This window comes from Trichomycterus rosablanca, chromosome 26, assembly GCF_030014385.1.
Source record: "Trichomycterus rosablanca isolate fTriRos1 chromosome 26, fTriRos1.hap1, whole genome shotgun sequence".
NCBI classification, from domain to species: domain Eukaryota; kingdom Metazoa; phylum Chordata; class Actinopteri; order Siluriformes; family Trichomycteridae; genus Trichomycterus; species Trichomycterus rosablanca.
In genome coordinates this window covers 3,119,210-3,137,954 of record NC_086013.1, presented here as the reverse complement: position 1 = coordinate 3,137,954, position 18,745 = coordinate 3,119,210, and the positions used below count along the sequence as shown (strand labels likewise).

Sequence of the window (18,745 nt, the reverse complement as noted above, 5' to 3'; positions counted from 1 at the left end):
ATAAGCATATTTTTAACTGGAAACCAGTTAAATTTCCATCGAAAGCTTTATTTTACAATAGAATGGAATAGAATAGAATGCCTTTATTTGTCATATATACATACACACATGTACAGTACAACAAAATTCTTTCTTCGCATATCCCAGCCTGTTTGGGTCAGCCATCACACGATGCCCCTGGAGCGGAGAGGGTTAAGGGCCTTGCTCAAGGGTCCAACAGTGGCTGCATGGCAGAGCTAGGATTCAAACTCTTAACCTTTCAGTTGATAGCCCAAAGCCCTAACCACTAAACTTGTTTTTTTTGGTCATGGCCCTATTTTAACCCGAACCAGAAACACTAATCAAAAGGTTATGTTATGAACCACGCATGAGAAAGTGCATGTTGTTTCATTTTAATAATCATGTTGTAATCCAGCAGTCAACAAGGTCAAGCCAACCAAACCCAAATAAACCTGAGACATCCCCAAAAATAAAAAAAACAGGGCTGAATGAAGCTAGTGGACACACTAAAGCGTAGACTAATAAATTAATGTAAGGCAAAAACTAATAATGAATTGTTATTAGTATTGGTATTAGTTCTTTCTGCATAGAATATCTGGAATTGATATGGAATTTTGCAACAACTGAATTAAGTGGAAGAATCAGGTTTAAAAGGGGTGGAAGGGTGCCAACAAAATTAAACAAACTGTAAAAAACACAAGAAAGCAAAATAATACATTACATTACCATAACATATGAAAATAAAGGCTAATAAAATACTTTAACATCGTGACGACCTTGATTAGGTGGACTACACGTGTATATTTACACACTGTATGTACATGTTTACGGATCCCCATTAGTGAGGTGCTTTTGTTTCTTGTTTGCCTTTCCTCCATGCTCCCTCCTTCTCTGCCCACTGTTAGCCTCTTCCTGTCGAAACTGGTGCCTAAAAGAGCAACAACAGCGTTAATTAAATTATTATTTTTTTTTACTATATGCCGATTTGCAGTGCTGAGTGCTCCGTCTCTCACCTGGACTGCCAGCGCCTGCCAGTGTTCCACACCCGGCCGAAAGACGGTAGCCAGTCGGCTCCGGTTTGTGAGCTGTGGTCGAAGTTGGCACCTACACGATTGGGTGGAAGCTTTTTTAGCTTCTCCTGCTTCTCTGTAATACAGAAGCACAGAGTCGTCCATGTTTCGGCAGGTTCTAATTCATAGCAAACTTAAGAAACTTTAACAAACCCTATAAATAAAGTGCTTTGCATCTAAGAGCAACAGGAAGAGACTGAAGGCTACGTTTGGACTCCAAGAACTTGAATACTGTGGCGCCCTTACTATTTGTAGCCCCACTGTGGAGCCCTATTGCACCTTCAGTCTTATAAATTACACATTTTTACAGTCTTTCAAATCGTAATAGTAAAGCCAGTACAAACAGTGGTACCCATTTATACTTACATCAATAATCCCTTCAAATTTAGTCATATCCAATTACCCAATTGTATTTCACCTCCTCTGCTGTTTTAGCCCTGTTTGACCGCTGTGATTACTTACTGTGTTTAAGGAAATCGTTCAGAGACGGACCAATCTCCTTCTGCGAGCTCTCCTTCTCATCCTCGGGATCCTTCAGAAGCCACGGAGGTAAAGCGCCTTTAACAAACCATGATCCAATACACACAATTATTCATCCATATATCAATTTATACACCATTAACTCAAACCTGTTTAGTACCTCATACCCTTTAAACCATGTCTGGATCATGTCTGGACCCATGACAGACAGGCATCATGGTTTTTCTCTGTACTAGCACCCAAGTGATTAAAAACTCCTGTTTGTTTGAACTGCTGAGCCTGTTGCTGTCTTTAAGACCCACCTTGAGTAAAAACTAACCTTGACCTTACAACCTGTTCTCCAACATCTGTGGTCTTTTACTGTCTTAGCCTGTTGTGTATTTGTATTAAATTTGGAAATGTTTACCGAGGGAAGCACAAAGATCTTTTGTAGGACACTCTAAACCTTAAATGTAACTCGATGTAACTCACCTGTGTGAACATTTCCTTTGTCTGAGCTGTCCTGCACGAGAAAACAATATTAACACGTCATAGTTCCTGATATGAGCATGACGACGACTTAAAGAACACACATGTAATGCAAAGTTATACAGGTGTGGTTACCTGATAGCCAATAAAAGTGAGTCCTGCCCCTAAGGTCTCCCAGTGATTCTGCAAAAAGGGATCTTGGTTGCTGGGACCTGCCTGCTCCGTCAATCCAAACGGGGTTGTATTAAAGCTTCCAGTCGTGTCTGAACTCACACTAAAAGATACAGCATTTGATTGGAAGTCAGACCAAAAAGGACCCAAATGCACCTCCTGCAATACACTGCTAAAGATTATTATTATTATTATTAAGTGTTAAACACTAGTGTGCTTGATCTAACTTAAAGTGCCCCTAAAAAGCAGGTGACTAATGCACTAGCCCACCACTGAATTGAACTGAGCTCTCGAGGTTGAATCTCAGTATAATCTCTATTGCCCTGGCTGGGCGTCCAAAAGATGTAATTGGGCATATTTGTTAGGGTTTCACTGCTACTGCATAGCTGGGGTGGATGATTTACAGAAGGTAAAGGGTGACACTGTCTGTGAAAATCCAAAAGCCTGTTAAATAAACTTTGCCTTAACAACATTCATACCAACCAGTCTGACGATCTCAAATGATCTGAAATGAATTAATCTGAGCCTTATTGTACAAAATTATTAGAGCGATTTTAGTAACAGTATTGCTTAGAATTAGGTGTTAGAATATGAGGTTGGAGCTCTTACCCGGCTGTCTGATCGACGTAGTGCTGGGCTGGTTCAGCAGACGGCTGCAGCTCTGGATCAGGCTGGGTTTGATTCAGGAAATATCAACAGTATTGACCAACATCTTTTTTTTTATATTACATACAATGTATACTTTACAGAAACAGACCCTTGATGTGCCAAATCCCAATTTCTTTAGCACTGAGGTTGGCATCACTTCATACATTACACCTATTTAGAATAAGTACAACATACTCTCCACTACTGGCTTTTACTATGAGAATTTACATGCAGTCTAATAAAACAAATATTATATGGTATAAATGTAGACAGTCCATGCCAAGACAGTCCTTTTCTATATTCCAATTAATTTACCAGATATAGAATTCACTTAAAATATTAAAGTGTGAGTGAAGTTAATGAGATCTGGATACAGTCGCTTCATTGCTGGAACACAAACCTCTATTAGATTTTGCAGCACCTCCAGCCTGTGTTGCTCCTGAGATCTGATCATAGCAGCTTGCTAGATGACACAGAAACAACCAGCAGTAAGAAATAACACTTGTGCAAATCATCACTAAGCCAAAACACCACATTATCACATCAAATTATATTTTAGGTGCCTGTTAACTATTATAAAAGTCTAAAACCCTTCAAAGTTAAACCCCTTACACTTGACACTTATGTAATTCTTGCCTCTTTTAGGAGTGTGTCCTCTTTCTCTTCATACTGCTCGAGAGCTTTGGAAACTTCTGTCTTGAATCTGCAAGAACAATTTGCAGTGCTTTAAAGAAACAGATGAGGTTTAAAAAACATCTTCAATAGGCAGCAAGAAACAAAGCGCCATACCTTTCCGTCTCCTCTTCAGTAACAATAAACTTCTCTTTCAGTTTGTGATCCGCTTTATTCCTCCACCAAAAGCTGTTTGTGTTCTTGCGATGCTCTTGACTAAAATCAAACAGCAGCCAGTCTCTCATTCTAGTTTCTACTATATAATCAGCAATCAATTATTGTTAAGAAGTCTGAAGTGGCCGAACACGTACGTGCTGATGTGCTCCAGCAATCCTCCATGAAGCACGGTGACCTTTCCATCGGTGACGTGTTTCTGTACCTCGGCGCCGCAGCAGTAACACCAAAACTTGGTTTCATGTTCAGTGGCATCAAATTTCAATACCTGTGGACATTTAATGGTTCTTCTCGCTTCTTTCACCTGTGTGAGGACAGACATGAATGTTTTACTGAATAGAAAATAATAGTACAGTGGAAGAGATTGTCTGGTGAGATGTCATTTATGATAACCATGGTATTAAATGTGTCAACAGTTAAACGTATTCAAACTTGGTACTTTACAAAACCACATCAAATAAAGTTTTAAAGTTAATTGTTTTTCAGGTGGGTCAAAGAGTTATAATAAATGTATTTTTTTCAATATAGCATTAATAATAAATGTAATTGCATTATGTAAATATTGTCAATTTACCATGTAACACAATAAATTCATTATTAACATGAAGAATGATAAGTAATTAAACAATTATGCTTATAAAAGATGGGTAGAACATCCTACATATCCTTTTCCAAATGTTTAATTAATTAAAAATCTAATGAGGGTCTTACTTTTCTTAAAGTAAGTTTTGTAAATTTTAAGGCGGTTCCTTTATTGTAACAAAACAGCAGTTATAACCCCTAAAAGTGTTTAATTTAGATAAATGTCTAAAACAAGGTATTTCTTCAGAAATTAAAGTTTGCTGGTAAAATTAATTCTGACAGATCAAATTAAATCAATTCCTGTGCTTAGTACACATCTGCACTTGATTTAACCAGTTAACTTTAGTGTCTAGTGGACCAATGTGGAATTAAAGCAGTTTGAGAACACAAATGACTTTTCTACTCGCTACACTAATGCAATAATTAGGATTAAATCTCCTATACACGCTATTTTGTAAATTTAACCATTTAGAATAGACGAGCTGCAAATAATCAACAAAGCTGCTCCACGCCAACATTCTTACATACTCCCTACACTAGTACACTACCTCTAGTTGCACATACTGGCCTTTTGCATCCTACCTAGTGCACTTTTTAAAGAGAGAAGCTTTATTTGGAACACCACACACCAGGGCTGAGGTACGCTAGCTTACCTTTTCAAGAAATTTCACCAAAACCACTTTCAGTTTGCTCTGGTGACTTTTCCCGAACACATGTCCTTTACCTGAGAAATCTGTCTGTCTGCATATAGCACAGTAAAACGCCACCATCGTAAATCCCTCAGCTTGCCTGACTAGCGACCATAGCTAACATCGGTTAGCATCAAAAATCAACACTGAAATGTTCGGTGACGTCAGGCGGATAATGAACACGTGATAATAGCGCCTCTAGTGGTCTGGATGAGAAGCGTTAGGTCTCAAATGTTCCGTACATGTTAAATTTTAGATAACATGACAAAATGTGCAAAAAAAGCCAAAAAAAAGTTATTTTAGTGTAAATATTCAACGCTACGATTTAACGCTATTAAATTATATCAAACTATACATTAAGTCCAACTCTGACTGACCAATTTCTTGTATTAAATCCCCAACCCCCAAATCAACACAAAGTCCTTTGTTTTATCATTTAACAGTAATAACAGAAATACACCTTAGCTATAGTATACACAAAATGACTAAACCATATGAGCCAAAACCCTGACGCTTATTCCACTTGTCATTTACCCTTTTTTATAACTAAATAGATTTACATCCCCTCAGTATCAGTCAGAAGATTGTTCAAATCCAGGTTCTGCCAGACAGCCACTGTTGGGCCCTATGAGCAAAGCCCTTAACCCAGTCTGCTCCAGGGGGGCACCGTACAATGACTGACCCTGCGCTCTGACCCCAGCTTCCAAATAAGTTGGGCTATGCGGAAAAAGAATTTCATTAAACTGTACACGTGTAGATGTATACATGACAAAAGGTGATCATCTTTAGCACTGTAGTTTCAGATAATCTCTTTAAAAACTCTGCACCTGCACATAAGGCATCAGTATCCAGACTGGACTTAGCTTACTCGTATACCAAACTTAGTATTTATAGCTACTGGCAACTCGAGCCAGATGCACCAGAATCTCTGTGACCCCGACCAAGATAAGAGTTTGTAAAAATAATAAATAAATGCATGTATAAAATGCAGGGATAATACAGCATACCATGATCTTATCAAGGTTAATAAATTACAGTGACGCATTGTAAATGCAGATAAGTGTATTTTTATTTTATCACAGTATTTACATGACAATTAAATGTGACCATTACAACAAAAAAAGAACAAAACATTATAAATAATAGTGCATATAATCCCATTTTAAACCAGATGTGCTCCAAACCAAGTCTGGCATCTCAATTTACAGCTCAAACAGCCTCTGAATCATATCTGTAAAAGAGAGAGAGAAAAAACACACAACAGGTTAAATCACAGACACTCAATTTCCATACAAAAACATTAAACTAACTGACTACCATATACAAGTTCTTATTACTTAACATCATTGCCTGTCCTGTCCTTAAGTAAACAAGTGTCATGTTCCAAAATTAAGGGTCCATAAACTTTAAGCTATAGAGTGTCCAACCAGACTTCATTAAAAGCACATGAATGCAAGTCCTTTTGTGGAAGTGTAACTGATAGAATTGGATATACATACTGCTTTGACATTAAACACTGAACAATCAAACCACAAAAAACTGAAGTATCATCAGCTCATTGAACCATTTCCTATAAACAAATATTTAGGAGCCAAACCACAGTGTTCCTCTGCATACCACAATAACAACCCGACCTGGGTAGTTCATGCTTCTTTTGAGCATTCTGAATGAGTCTCCGGTGAGCGTATGGATTTCGTTCCTCAGTCGCCGTCGTCCATCCAGGGTCAGGTGCCACAGGCATGACTTTCTCTTCCCGTCCCCGGTCACCTGCTGGGGTGTTTTCTTAAAGCTGTTACTAAAACACAAGTTGTGGCGGATGGTGTTCTTCCAGCCATCGGGGGCCGTCAGGAAGAAAGGGAAGTGCTCTCTATGGAAACAAGATAATAGTTTATATTTTACAGGTCACATTTTAGGACCTTTAATATATCATTTATAAATGCCCATTTATGAATATGTAAATTGAATGCTAAAATTAAATACTGCCGTGTACATAAGATGTTAGACACATTTCAGGAAGTATAAAAGCGACCACTAAAGAGTTGGAAACTAAAGGTCCATCTCTGTTCACCTTGTGAAGTTGTAGATCTGCTGGACGTTCAGACTCCCACTTCGGCTACTGCTCAGCGCCATGGCAATAAGGATACAGTAGTTGACCGGTGGCCGAGGCCAGGCGCCGCTCTTTAGGTTGCGACTGTCCTGAAGGACCCTCTGTAACCTCCTGCTCTGAGCCAGGCCGAGTCTGCGAGACGATGGCTCTTTGGGGGTTCGACCTTTTCGGGTATTCTTTACCTTACGGCAGATTGGCACATCCTCTGAAGATCCATCATCATCTGTAAGCTTCAGTGACAGAAGAATATGATTTCATGAGCAGATTTTTACCAATATCTTGGGAAAGAATTGGGAACTAGGATACTACATTTTAATACATAAAAATAACTAGACTATTGGGATGCCAGAACTGGCACATACCCAGTTTAATAAAGCCTCACCTGGTATTCACTTGACAGAGATGCGTCATGCAGTGACTCATCCAGGAAGGTTTTAGTGGGCAAGGAAAGCAGGTGCAGGTTTTTTCTAGGAAGAGACGCTTCTATCGCCAGTTTTGGATGTGACTGCTTCTTGGCTCTAACTGGGTATTTGAGGGGGCAGGCCAGAGTGGGGTTCACCATCAGCCATAGATTTGGTTTTATTACTGATTCTGTAAGTCAAAGAAATAAAGAACAAATAAAAGACTACACAGACTACACAAAATAGGTGTGTCTACATGTACAGTAGCATTGTTACATTTAACCTTTAATAATATTAAGAATACCAGTATCTGAATAGACTGTGGAATGTTGAACATGATCCTGTAGAGATCGTGCTGAATAACCACCAGGTATCCTGTTATTTGTCTTGCATGTTGTATTATTGTTATTCATCTATGTATTACATGAAATTGTGTTAGACATTCCTGTAAGGTAAGAATGAAATGGTGCCAACTCTAAGGTTTTCCACTTTTCATACCAGAACAGTGGTTCTGTATGGTCCAGTACCAAAAATTACAGTTCAGACAGGCCCTAATGGAAATGGTATGAACACTCATTAAACGTGTGTATTTACTAACTGTACAACATGAAGTACATGTTCTTACTACTGGCATTTTATTTTTACAAGGCTTATACTTCTATGCAATATAATTAAAGACAATAAGCTTTGTCATTACCTAACTAACACAAAATGCTTTGATGCTCACTCACACACACCTTTTAACGTGCAAATGTAATGCATATAATGTCAAACGAATTAACATTTGATTTTAATCATGTTAAATAATATTTATCAGCAATTGGTTGTAATTTGATCACAGTCCTGAAATTGGACTAGAGTCGAATCCAAAATGAGGAGTCAACTCTTATCTAATAAACTAGATTTGGTGAATCGACTCTTTGAACTAAACTCCTTGAGCTTTACTAGCTAGTGTGTAAACCTGTTCTATAAAGTAATAAAAAGTGATGTTTTCTTTGCTTTTAACTGTTAACATATAAATATGATCTAAAATTTAAACGCAAGATGGATGTAAACATTAAAATATTAGCGTACTACTTTTTAGTAAGTGTTGCAAGTCGAATCCAAATTGAGGAGTCAACTCCTCTCCTAAACTAGATTTGATGAATCGACTCTTAGGAATCAACTCCTTTAAATGCAGTATGGATGTAAACATAATAAGTATTAGCGCCCTTTATTCAGTAGGCCCTAGCTGTTGGCAATAAAACAACGTAAATTTAGAAACCGCTTGATTTAAAGGCAAGTTAAAGTTCCTTTAAAGCAATGTTTTAGCCTTTTTTAAACAGTGTTAAAAGTCGAATCCAAAATGAGGAGTCAACTCCTCTCTTAAACTATATTTTGTGAATCGATTCTTTAAAATCAACTCCTTGAGCAAACAGTTAATATATAATAAAAACCAGAACCCTGACGGTTTTTAAATGGTTAGAGGAAGTATAATCTGATGTATTATGTGCATACATAGATGTCCATGTAAAAAATACGGCTCTATAATGAGAAATGTTAAGTTAATTGAACACACCTTTTCTATCAGCAGTGATTTGTAGATGTTTATCTCCAGGTAAAGTTTTCCTCGAGATTCTCGCATAATGCCACTGCGCCAAATACTGCTCAGTTCTCTTCTCATCTGTTAAAATACATTAAATAATCCCCTAAGATCCTTCAAAATCTCATTCTTTTATGTGTATGAAGACGTGTGGAGCACCTTGGTAGAACTGGTCAGTGGTGGTGGTTAGTTTAATCTCCTCGTTCATGTCCCAGTCGTGCAGGGCTGTTCTCAAATGCAGGTCAAGAAATTTCTCTCTAGTTCGAAGCTGGAGAAACATTTTTTTCCTTAATAATTCGTCCACAAGACATTTCTTTAAGTCTGGAAGCATTTCATGACGGGTCTGGGCATATTTTAATGGAGAAAGTGCGTGGTCGAAACAGGTGCCCACAATTATCCATTTAATGAGAACCCACAATCCAAAAGCTATTTGCAGGAACGCATGGGTGCACCAGATCAGTCCTGAAGGGTCAGAATCTAGAACAGTTTGGTGACTGGAATGATCTGTTACACCTAACAAACTTGGTAATTAACTAATGACCTGAGTCAGGTGTGCTTGCCCCCCAAAAGCAGCTAATTGTGCTATATTGTGCAAACCTGTTCTATAAAGTATCAGGCTTTCACTTGGATATGCTTAAGTGTTAACATCTCTATGTGACCCAGATTAAATGCAGTATGGATGCAAACATAGAAATACCATGTGATTTTTTTTCAGTAGGCCCTAAAACTGTTGGTAATAAAACAATGTAAATTTAGAAACCACTTGATTTACATGTAAAGATTTAAGTTCCTTTAAAGCAAGGTTTCAGCCTTTTTATTAATAGTGTTGGTTTCATGAGCGTTTCATGAGTGATCACCACGGACAATACATTTGACAGGGTAGCTATAGGTGCTACATATACTGTATAACAACATGATCCACTGCCTAGGTTTGATCCTCGTCTCTGGTCTCTGTGAGAATTTGATCTGTCTTGTCTTGCTAAGGTTGAGTTTACTACAGTAACTGGTGTCTCGATATGAGAGCGTGAATGAACTTGTGATTTGGCATACTGTCCACGGTGCATAGCTGCCTTTTGTCTTTCCAGGTAGAACTGGAACAACTGTGACCCTAATTAAGATAAAGCAAGTCAAAGTAAATAAATGATGTTTCCTTGAGCTAAAAAATGTAAAACAACACAAACCTTATAATTGAATTCTAACAGACACTTTTTGGGGCAGCCAAAAGTGTGTGAAATACAACTAAAAGTATGTATTCATAAGCATCAACAAATACATTTAAAACAAGTTTCCTTTCGTGTGATATCATGTATTGTTTAATGGTTAGAAAAGAAATAATTTTGTGACAAATATGCAATTACAAGCAGTCAAACTATCCTGATTTATAAATACACACATTTTACTAGCTGTGGACAAGCCATAAAGTGAAATGACATTACAGAAATTTCTACACCACTATATAAATAACCGAAATGTTGTATGTACTGTATATTTGACTTAAAATCATTCAGTCACAGGAAGGAGTTGATTTAGATCCCAATACAAATTAATAGTATATTACTTATACTCTTCATCTAAAATATATGGTAGAAATTGCACAATTACCATGTAAAATGACAAATATAGGCAATATTGAAGAAGCCTCAAATGTAAACAAAATAACCTAAAAAATTACATATGAATCACTAATGTTACGTGCAGGTGATGTAGCCAAAATCCTCTATCAAGATATACATGAGTTTTTATTTGCTGTTACTTTATATTAAATGTCATTAAAATAGAGAAAAATGCTGCAAATGTTGTTTACTTAATTTCACTTTAAAAATCAACAAAATGTATAATCTAGTGAAATGTGTAATCTGTGTAATTTTCTATACAACTATATAAGTATATACATATATTTTAAGATTACTAACCTAATTCAGGAATTCTTGTTTTAATAAAAAATATAATGAAACGTTACAATAACCATAAAATAAATTGAAATAGATGCATTTGCTGAATGTAAAGTGATGTTTAGTGTCCATTATTCGACAGCACTAGACTGAGAATGAAGCTGAGGAGCAGGAAGAACATGGCCACAGACAGCGTGGCGGTGATGACTATCATTGCTGCGCTCCATCCTGAAAGGCCGGTGTTGATGCCTTTGTGGTCAAACACTGCAAAACAGACAAAAACATGAGGAGTCATGAGGAGACTCGTGTTTATGGGGTCCAAAAAATAAAGGGGTTAAATTGATATTAAACTGTGGACTTAATGTGGCCTTCATGTGTATTTATAAAAAATATGTATACATAAAAAGTGCATTAATAAGTTAATAATGTACTCTTTAATAAATTCATTTATTTATCTTAGAATCTGAAACATAAAAAACATAATATTTTCAGGTTTAGCTGACATGCCACCTTTTCTTGTAGTTGCCATTAAATAGTTGCTGTACGTTGAGCCAATCTTGTAGCGAATCCTAAAAAAAGAATGCACCACTTTATAAAAAGCAAACACATTATTTTACTGAATTGTTTTTGAGGCTGTTACACTTACTTGTACTCTGTGTTACTGTTGAGGCCCGTTAGTTGGTAACCAAGTCTTCTTCTAACCGCGAGTAGTCCAGATGAGCTGCCACTGCTCTGACAATATGCAACTGTGAAAATGTTGGTCAGGGTATCTGTAGTAAAAAAAAAAAAGATAAAATGAACCTATATTGCATAAGTGGTCTTGTATTGTATTGTTTAAAACGAGAGTGAAAATCCTTGTAGACACAGTGTGTTTGCTTGACTGGCCTGCCTGCCGTCCAGATTTGTCTTCTATAGAAAATATATGCCGCATGACAGAGCGACCATGAAACGTTGAGCAGCTGAAGTCTCGTAATGGGCAAAAAAAAGACCTAATATACCAAGTACTACTTGTATTATTTATCTGTACACCTGTTAGTAATGGGTTCTACTCAATATTCTGGAGGAGTGTGACATTGTTGACAATTGTCAGCCATAAATTGCACTGACAAAGCATCATTTTAATAGTTCCTATTAATCAGGTTTTATAAAAACACTTTTCATACATACTGGTTTGACTGGTGTTCACATTCTGATACTCCACATCCACGTTTTGGCCGCCGTATACACAAGAAGGCAGAGAGATCAGCAGGAAGTCGATGAATCGGCCCGTGATCACATTGTTTTCATTCGTCAGCAGGGTGAGTGAGGATTCTACAATGCACAGTGTGAACAGATTATATTTTAAAGTGGCGTAACATCAAAATCATGTGTGTGTGTGTGTGTGTGTGTGTGTGTGAGATGCCCTGTACTGGATGGGTAGACTGTCTACAAGGTGTGTCCCTGACCTGCACTCAGTGTTCAGAGTGGTGCTGGACACAATGAGATGGAGGAGGATTAAATTAATATTAACAATAAATAAATGAATATATATTGTTGTTATTGTTTATTTAATAGTAGCAGTGTGACCTAGATTATTGATTATTAGAATATTGATCAAAAGTATTAGTATTGTTCTATTGTGTCAATAGGCCTATAGGTACGAAATCTATGAAATGTATTTTCAGCTATGCTATATGTACTTTCCTTTTTTTTATTCCTGACAAGTGAATAATAAAAATACCATCTTATTTACTGAATAAAAGTCCTGCCTTACCTGCCATGATTATGGGAAAGAATCCCCCGACAATGAAGAGTCCAGCCAGCATCTCTGCTCAGCGTCGTTTTTAAAATAGCACAGTGAAATATTACAGCGGTCCAGTGGGATTTAACCAGCAAACCATTTAAAGTGAAGCTTAAACAAGTTAAACCAGGTCCATCTGAAGTACCAGCCCTCCCACTCTACACACCCAGTGCAGGGCCACTAAAGAAAAAAGCATAAATGAAACTAACCAACACACTGAGAGTATTTACACTCTAGTCTTGATTTACATCATATCAAACAAAGCTGGGATGTCGAACTCAAATCACAGATTCCAGTAGTTCAGTCCAACACAAATTTGATTCTAATTTAGCAGTATTTAATGTCATCTCTGTACTTCAAAGACGAGACCGTGTGTTTTCCCTTTGTCTTCTGGTGCATAATAGTAAATAAAGGAAGGACACAATACTGGTCTGTGTTCTTTTGTTGTTAAATTATTCCCACGAGAGAAAACAGCGACTAACAGAGAGGATTTTCATTCACGCTGCACCATTATGGGTGACCACATTTCTCAAAATGCTTATTAATCACATTAATGAATTCAACCCTAATTAAAATGATACTATACATTTTAATTTTTGAATAAATATATTTGTATTGTATTTGATTCTTATTATAAAAGACCAGGTTGCAAAAGAACAACAATAATTAAATATATCTGTATAACTGAATGCATTTAAATATTTATTTAGAAATATACATTTTTATGTAGAATAGATATTGCAATTAAAAAGATTTGTTTATTCACTTTTTTGACACAATAATAATAATAATAATGATAATAATATTTTAATAATTTTATTTTTAATTTATTTTTAATTGAAACATTATTAAAATTTAATTTTAATTTCATTAATAAAATATTATTATATTATAATTTAATAAATTTATTTTTAATTTAATTTTAATTGTAATATTATTAAAATGTAATTAAATTTTTATAATAAATTATTACTATTATTATTATTATTATTATTATAATTATATCATTGTATTAGTGTAAAAACTCTATTTATAGAGAGTTTTCGAAAATGAATGTCCAGCAAGCGCATGGTCAGGTGACACCAATATTAAAAATATAATGAGTGCAACCCAGGAGTGAAAACAGTGGTTCAGGCCACCTATACATGTACAAGTGCCTTTAGAAAAAGAATACACTCATGACATTATTGACAATTTATCATTTTAATTAAAATGATTAACATGTTTAACAAAAGAACAGTAATGCATTTTAAAATAGGACTTTGTATGTAGTAACTATTGTCAAAATGTGTACGAAAAAATAAGGAAATAAATAAAACAAGGGTTATTTGTCATTGAAAAGCAATAAAAATCATGAAAGAACTTTACGATAGGGGGTTTAGATTTCGACTACATTACTTTAATAAAGAAATGTCAGTAAAAGGACCCTGTACGGCCAGTTAAATCTCGCACACTGAAGTCTGGATGTTATCTTGGCATGAATACAGTGACAAGCAGTCCGACGAGCAGGAGGAACATGGCCACAGACAGGAGGACGGTGATGACTATCATTGCTGCACTGCGGCCTGGAAGCTTTTCGCTGATGGTGTTGTAATCAGCCACTGTAAAACAGACAGATTAATGATGTAAAAAGAGCCGGAAATACTAAATATTTCAAATCTGTTAAATGTAACTAGGGTGGCATGGTGGCTCGGTGGGTAGCACTGTCGCCTCACAGTCCTGGGTTCGATCCTCAGGCAGGGCGGTCCGGGTCCTTTCTGTGTGGAGTTTGCATGTTCTCCCTGTGTCTGTGTGGGTTTCCTCCGGGAGCTCCGGTTTCCTCCCACAGTCCAAAAACATGCAGTCAGGTTAATTGGAGACACTGAATTGCACTACAGGTGAATAGGTGTGTGTATGTATGTGTGTCTGCCCTGCGATGGACTGGCGCCCCGTCCAGGGTGTTACTGTGTGCCTTGCGCCCATTGAACAGCTGTGATAGGCTCCAGCACCCCCCCTCGACCCTGATTGGATAAGCGGTAAAGAAAGTGAGTGAGTGAGAGAGTAATTTGCAGTGTTACTTTTTATTGTTGATGCTGCTACAGGGACGGTCTTGTTTGATCCAATCATATAGCGAACACTGAGAACAGAATAAACTTCTTACTTAAAATACTTTAAACATTTATAAGCTTTACTGAGTTACACTTTGTTTTATCACACTCACCTGTACAGCGTGCTGTCGTTGAGCCCTGAAAGTTGGTAACCAAGCCCTCTGTTCACCGAGAGTGGGTTATCTAAGCAGGTGATGTTGTCACAGGTGGGGACCATGAAGGCATCATTTATATACACTGCAGGTAATAAAAGGCTCCGGTTACAAGACGCCACCCAAAATCACATCATAGACACTTTTAATAGGTGAATAGATGCTTAACTAGACCATGACTACTTATATTACCCACACACAGTTACCCTGTGTTTACACTAGCATGTGATCTTAATTTCAACCTGATCACAAGACACCACAGAGCTCACACAGGAATGACATTCAGAGAGTATCCATGCATGCATGAGGGTGTGACTAAAACTGTAATGAAAAAAAACACATCTATATTGAGTAACTGTCTACGCACAGTGTCCCTGTACACCTTAACCAGTGCCACACCCACAAACATGCCATTACAATTCTAGTGTCTATCGTCAATGCTTCAAATTACACTATTTTTTTACACGGCAACAGATTGTATTATGTGGCTTGCTATACGCCCAAACCATATTTAAAGGTAGAAGAGCTACAGATTCCTAGAAGAGGAATCATTCACAAGCCATTAAAACTGCTACTACTAGTAACTATTGTCGAAATGTGTACGGAAAAATAAGGAAATAAATAAAACAAGGGTTATACTTCATTGAAAAGCAATAAAACTCATTAAAGAACTTTACGATAGGTGGTTTAGATTTCGACTACATTATTTTAATGAAGAAATTTCAGTAAAAGGACGCCCAGTTAAATCTCGCAAACCGAAGTCTGAATGTTATCTGGACTTGAATACAGTGAAAAGCAGTCCGGCGAGCAAGGTAGAAGAGCTACAGATTCCCAGAAGAGGAATCATTCACAAGCCATTCAAACTGTCCATTACTGTTGTATACAGACAGTCAAAAATTATAACAGAATACACTTAATATCATTTAATATACATACGCGCATGGAGGGTACGGCTAGACCCAAACAAGTCTTATTTAGGAGATCTGAAGGCTACAGTTAGTCCTGTTTATGCTGGTTACAACGTCAGAAACACTGTAAATAGGTTTATTTGTTAACTAAAGAGTTTTTACTTCCAGTTTACTTCAACAATGTTATACTGGTGCTACTGCTATTACTAGTACTACCACTACTAGTACTACCACTACTACTACAACTAGTTTTACTACTGCTACTATCACTACTAGTTCTACTACTAATACTACTAGTACTACTGTTCCTACTGCTACTACTATTACCACTATTGCTACTACTAGTACTACCACCACTATTACTTCTGCTACTGCTAGTACTACTATAACTAGTTCTACTACTATTCCTACTGCTACTACTAGTATTGCTACTGCTACTACACTACTACTATAACTAATTCTACTACTGATACTACTAGTACTATCACTTCTGCTACGACTACTACTGTTACTTACTACAGCTAGTTCTACCACTACTTCTACTACTACTACTACCACCAATATTCCTAATTCTACTAATACTAGAACTAGAATTACTACTACTGTTACTACTAGCACTACTTCTACTACTACTATTACTACAACTAGTTCTACCACTACTACTACTTCTGCTACTACTGCTACTACTACTACTACTACCACAAATATTACTAATTCTACTACTAATTCAACTAGTATTACTACTACTGCTACTACTAGCACTACTACTACCACTACTTCTAACAACAGCAACAACAATACTACTACTACTACTACTACTAGACTTATAATAACAATAAAACACTCCATGTTTTAGTTGTGAAAATGACATGGCATCGATTATTTTGCCTCAGTCATGGTTTTTTTGGTCCACACTATTTATATTTCTTTTAGATATAGCCTACAGTTTATTGTAAAAAAAAAAAACCTGTGGTAAATCTCCACCCCTTGACAGTTTAGACGAGGTTGTTACAAGAAAACAACAGATAAAAATCATCAGAGACGGCATTTCTATGCTTTGTCAATAAACCTGTGAAGAGTGATCCTACTTAATCTTACTCTAAATACAATGATATACTGTAAACAAGATATTATTCTGATTTTATATTGTTCTACCCTACTAATCATAAATAAATCATACATACTGGTGTCATTAGTGATTGTATTTGTATACTCCAGATGTACATTCTGGCCAGCGTATTCACAGGGGGGGAGAGAGAGCATTAAGGAGTCGAGGTATTGGCCTGTGATTACTCCATTGTTGGTCGTCAAAAGGCTGGGCTGCAATTCTGCAACGGAAGCTTTAAACACATCACATACAGAACATTGTTATTCAGTTTTAGATGCGCATTGTAACTGTAAATTTAACAAGTTATAGAATGGAACAGATTTGTCCAGATTTATTGCATTTATGCATTACATTAATTCGATATTCCTTCTTGTTACGTGGTATCAGTCATCACAACTAGTTAACATTAAATGTATTACAAATGTGTTCATGTAAATATTTTCAGCTACCAGATGCATCAAACAATCTGTAAATAAGTTTAAGATTTTCAGTCTGTACAGCTAGCAAATACGAGAAGAATTAGACGGAGAAGTTGTCCTTGCCTGACCTGCATCAAGTAAGGGAACGAATCCCCCAAGAACGATGAGTAGAGCCAGCATCTCTGCCCTTGGTGTAGCGCCGTGGGAAATAATGAGAAACCAGCAAGTCTGAGCCGTTAGAAAACTTATCAGAGGGAAGGGCATACAGGTTTAACTAGGTACAGAAACTATAGCTTTACCCTCCCTTCACACCCTTAGGTGTTGCCAAGACATGACCAATCTGGCAGAACTAACGTAATTAGGAATAGTTTTCATTTAAAGCAATGCTAACGTCAACAATGCTTACAACGAAGACAAGCTTGTCGTCAGAGGTGGGTGCTATATATAATATACACCAATCAGCCACAACATTAAAACCACCTCCTTGTTTCTACACTCACTGTCCATTTTATCAGCTCCACTTATCACACAGGAGAACTTTGTAGTTCTAGAATTACTGACTGTAGTCTATTTGTTTCTCTTTTAACTTGCTTTCATGCTGTTCTTCAATGGTCAGGACCCCCACAGGACCAATACAGAGCAGGTATTATTTAGGTGGTGGATCATTCTCAGCACTGCAGTGACACTGACATGGTGGTGGTCTGTTAGTGTGTGTTGTGCTGGTTGAGTGGATCAGACACAGCAGCGCTGCTGGAGTTTTTAAACACCTTACTGTCAGTGCTGCACTGAGAATAGTCCACCAACCAAAAATATCCAGCCAACAGCGCCCCGTGGGCAGCGTCCTGTGACCACTGATGAAAGTCTACAAGATGACCAACTCAAACAGCAGCAATAGATGAGCGATCGTCTCTGACTTTACATCTACAAGGTGGACCAACTAGGTAGGAGTGTCTAATAAAGTGGACAGTGAGTGGACAAGGTGTCCACTGCTGTGTCTGATCTACTCATACCAGCACAACACACACTAACACACCACCACCATTTCAGTGTCACTGCAGTGCTGAGAATGATCCACCACCCAAATAATACCTGCTCTGTGATGGTCCTGACCATTGAAGAACAGCAAGAAAGTGGGCTAACAAAGCATGCAGAGAATAAGATGGACTACAGTCAGTAATTGTAGAACTACAAAGTGCTTCTATATGGTAAGTGGAGCTGATAAAATGGACAGTGAGTGTAGAAACAAGGAGGTGGTTTTAATGTTATGGCTGCTTTCTCTTTGCTGTGCCAGCAGTCTTGAGTTCTTTTTTTATTTGTATTGAATCAGTTTTAAATTGTTTACTGACAAAAACTAT

General features: G+C 37.1%; 4 protein-coding genes across 4 annotated transcripts; all 4 read right to left on the bottom strand.

The window, feature by feature from the left end:
* Positions 1 to 27: 27 nt before the first annotated feature.
* Positions 28 to 5,085, bottom strand: cenatac (centrosomal AT-AC splicing factor). The gene is made up of 11 exons (XM_062988631.1): positions 4,919 to 5,085; positions 3,821 to 3,987; positions 3,627 to 3,725; positions 3,474 to 3,540; positions 3,238 to 3,300; positions 2,799 to 2,860; positions 2,154 to 2,292; positions 2,022 to 2,052; positions 1,533 to 1,628; positions 1,014 to 1,146; positions 28 to 928 (listed from the first exon to the last, which is right to left on the bottom strand). Exons 1-11 carry the CDS (start codon positions 5,033 to 5,035, stop codon positions 826 to 828), a joined length of 1,077 nt encoding a protein of 358 aa, XP_062844701.1. The 5' UTR covers positions 5,036 to 5,085; the 3' UTR covers positions 28 to 825.
* A 920-nt stretch (positions 5,086 to 6,005) lies between these two features.
* On the bottom strand, positions 6,006 to 9,324 carry foxr1 (forkhead box R1). Its single transcript, XM_062989049.1, has 6 exons — positions 9,204 to 9,324; positions 9,021 to 9,125; positions 7,444 to 7,652; positions 7,023 to 7,291; positions 6,589 to 6,821; positions 6,006 to 6,185 (listed from the first exon to the last, which is right to left on the bottom strand). The coding sequence occupies exons 1-6, from the start codon at positions 9,322 to 9,324 to the stop codon at positions 6,157 to 6,159; spliced, it is 966 nt and encodes a 321-aa protein (XP_062845119.1). The 3' UTR covers positions 6,006 to 6,156.
* Positions 9,325 to 11,057: 1,733 nt separating this feature from the next.
* Positions 11,058 to 13,227, bottom strand: upk2 (uroplakin 2). The gene is made up of 6 exons (XM_062989173.1): positions 13,218 to 13,227; positions 12,690 to 12,743; positions 12,104 to 12,247; positions 11,583 to 11,706; positions 11,447 to 11,505; positions 11,058 to 11,200 (listed from the first exon to the last, which is right to left on the bottom strand). The coding sequence occupies exons 1-6, from the start codon at positions 13,225 to 13,227 to the stop codon at positions 11,058 to 11,060; spliced, it is 534 nt and encodes a 177-aa protein (XP_062845243.1).
* Positions 13,228 to 13,981: 754 nt separating this feature from the next.
* Positions 13,982 to 17,574, bottom strand: LOC134303628 (uroplakin-2-like). The gene is made up of 5 exons (XM_062989085.1): positions 17,519 to 17,574; positions 17,048 to 17,203; positions 14,917 to 15,040; positions 14,774 to 14,832; positions 13,982 to 14,317 (listed from the first exon to the last, which is right to left on the bottom strand). The coding sequence occupies exons 1-5, from the start codon at positions 17,568 to 17,570 to the stop codon at positions 14,184 to 14,186; spliced, it is 525 nt and encodes a 174-aa protein (XP_062845155.1). The 5' UTR covers positions 17,571 to 17,574; the 3' UTR covers positions 13,982 to 14,183.
* Between the last annotated feature and the right edge of the window lie 1,171 nt (positions 17,575 to 18,745).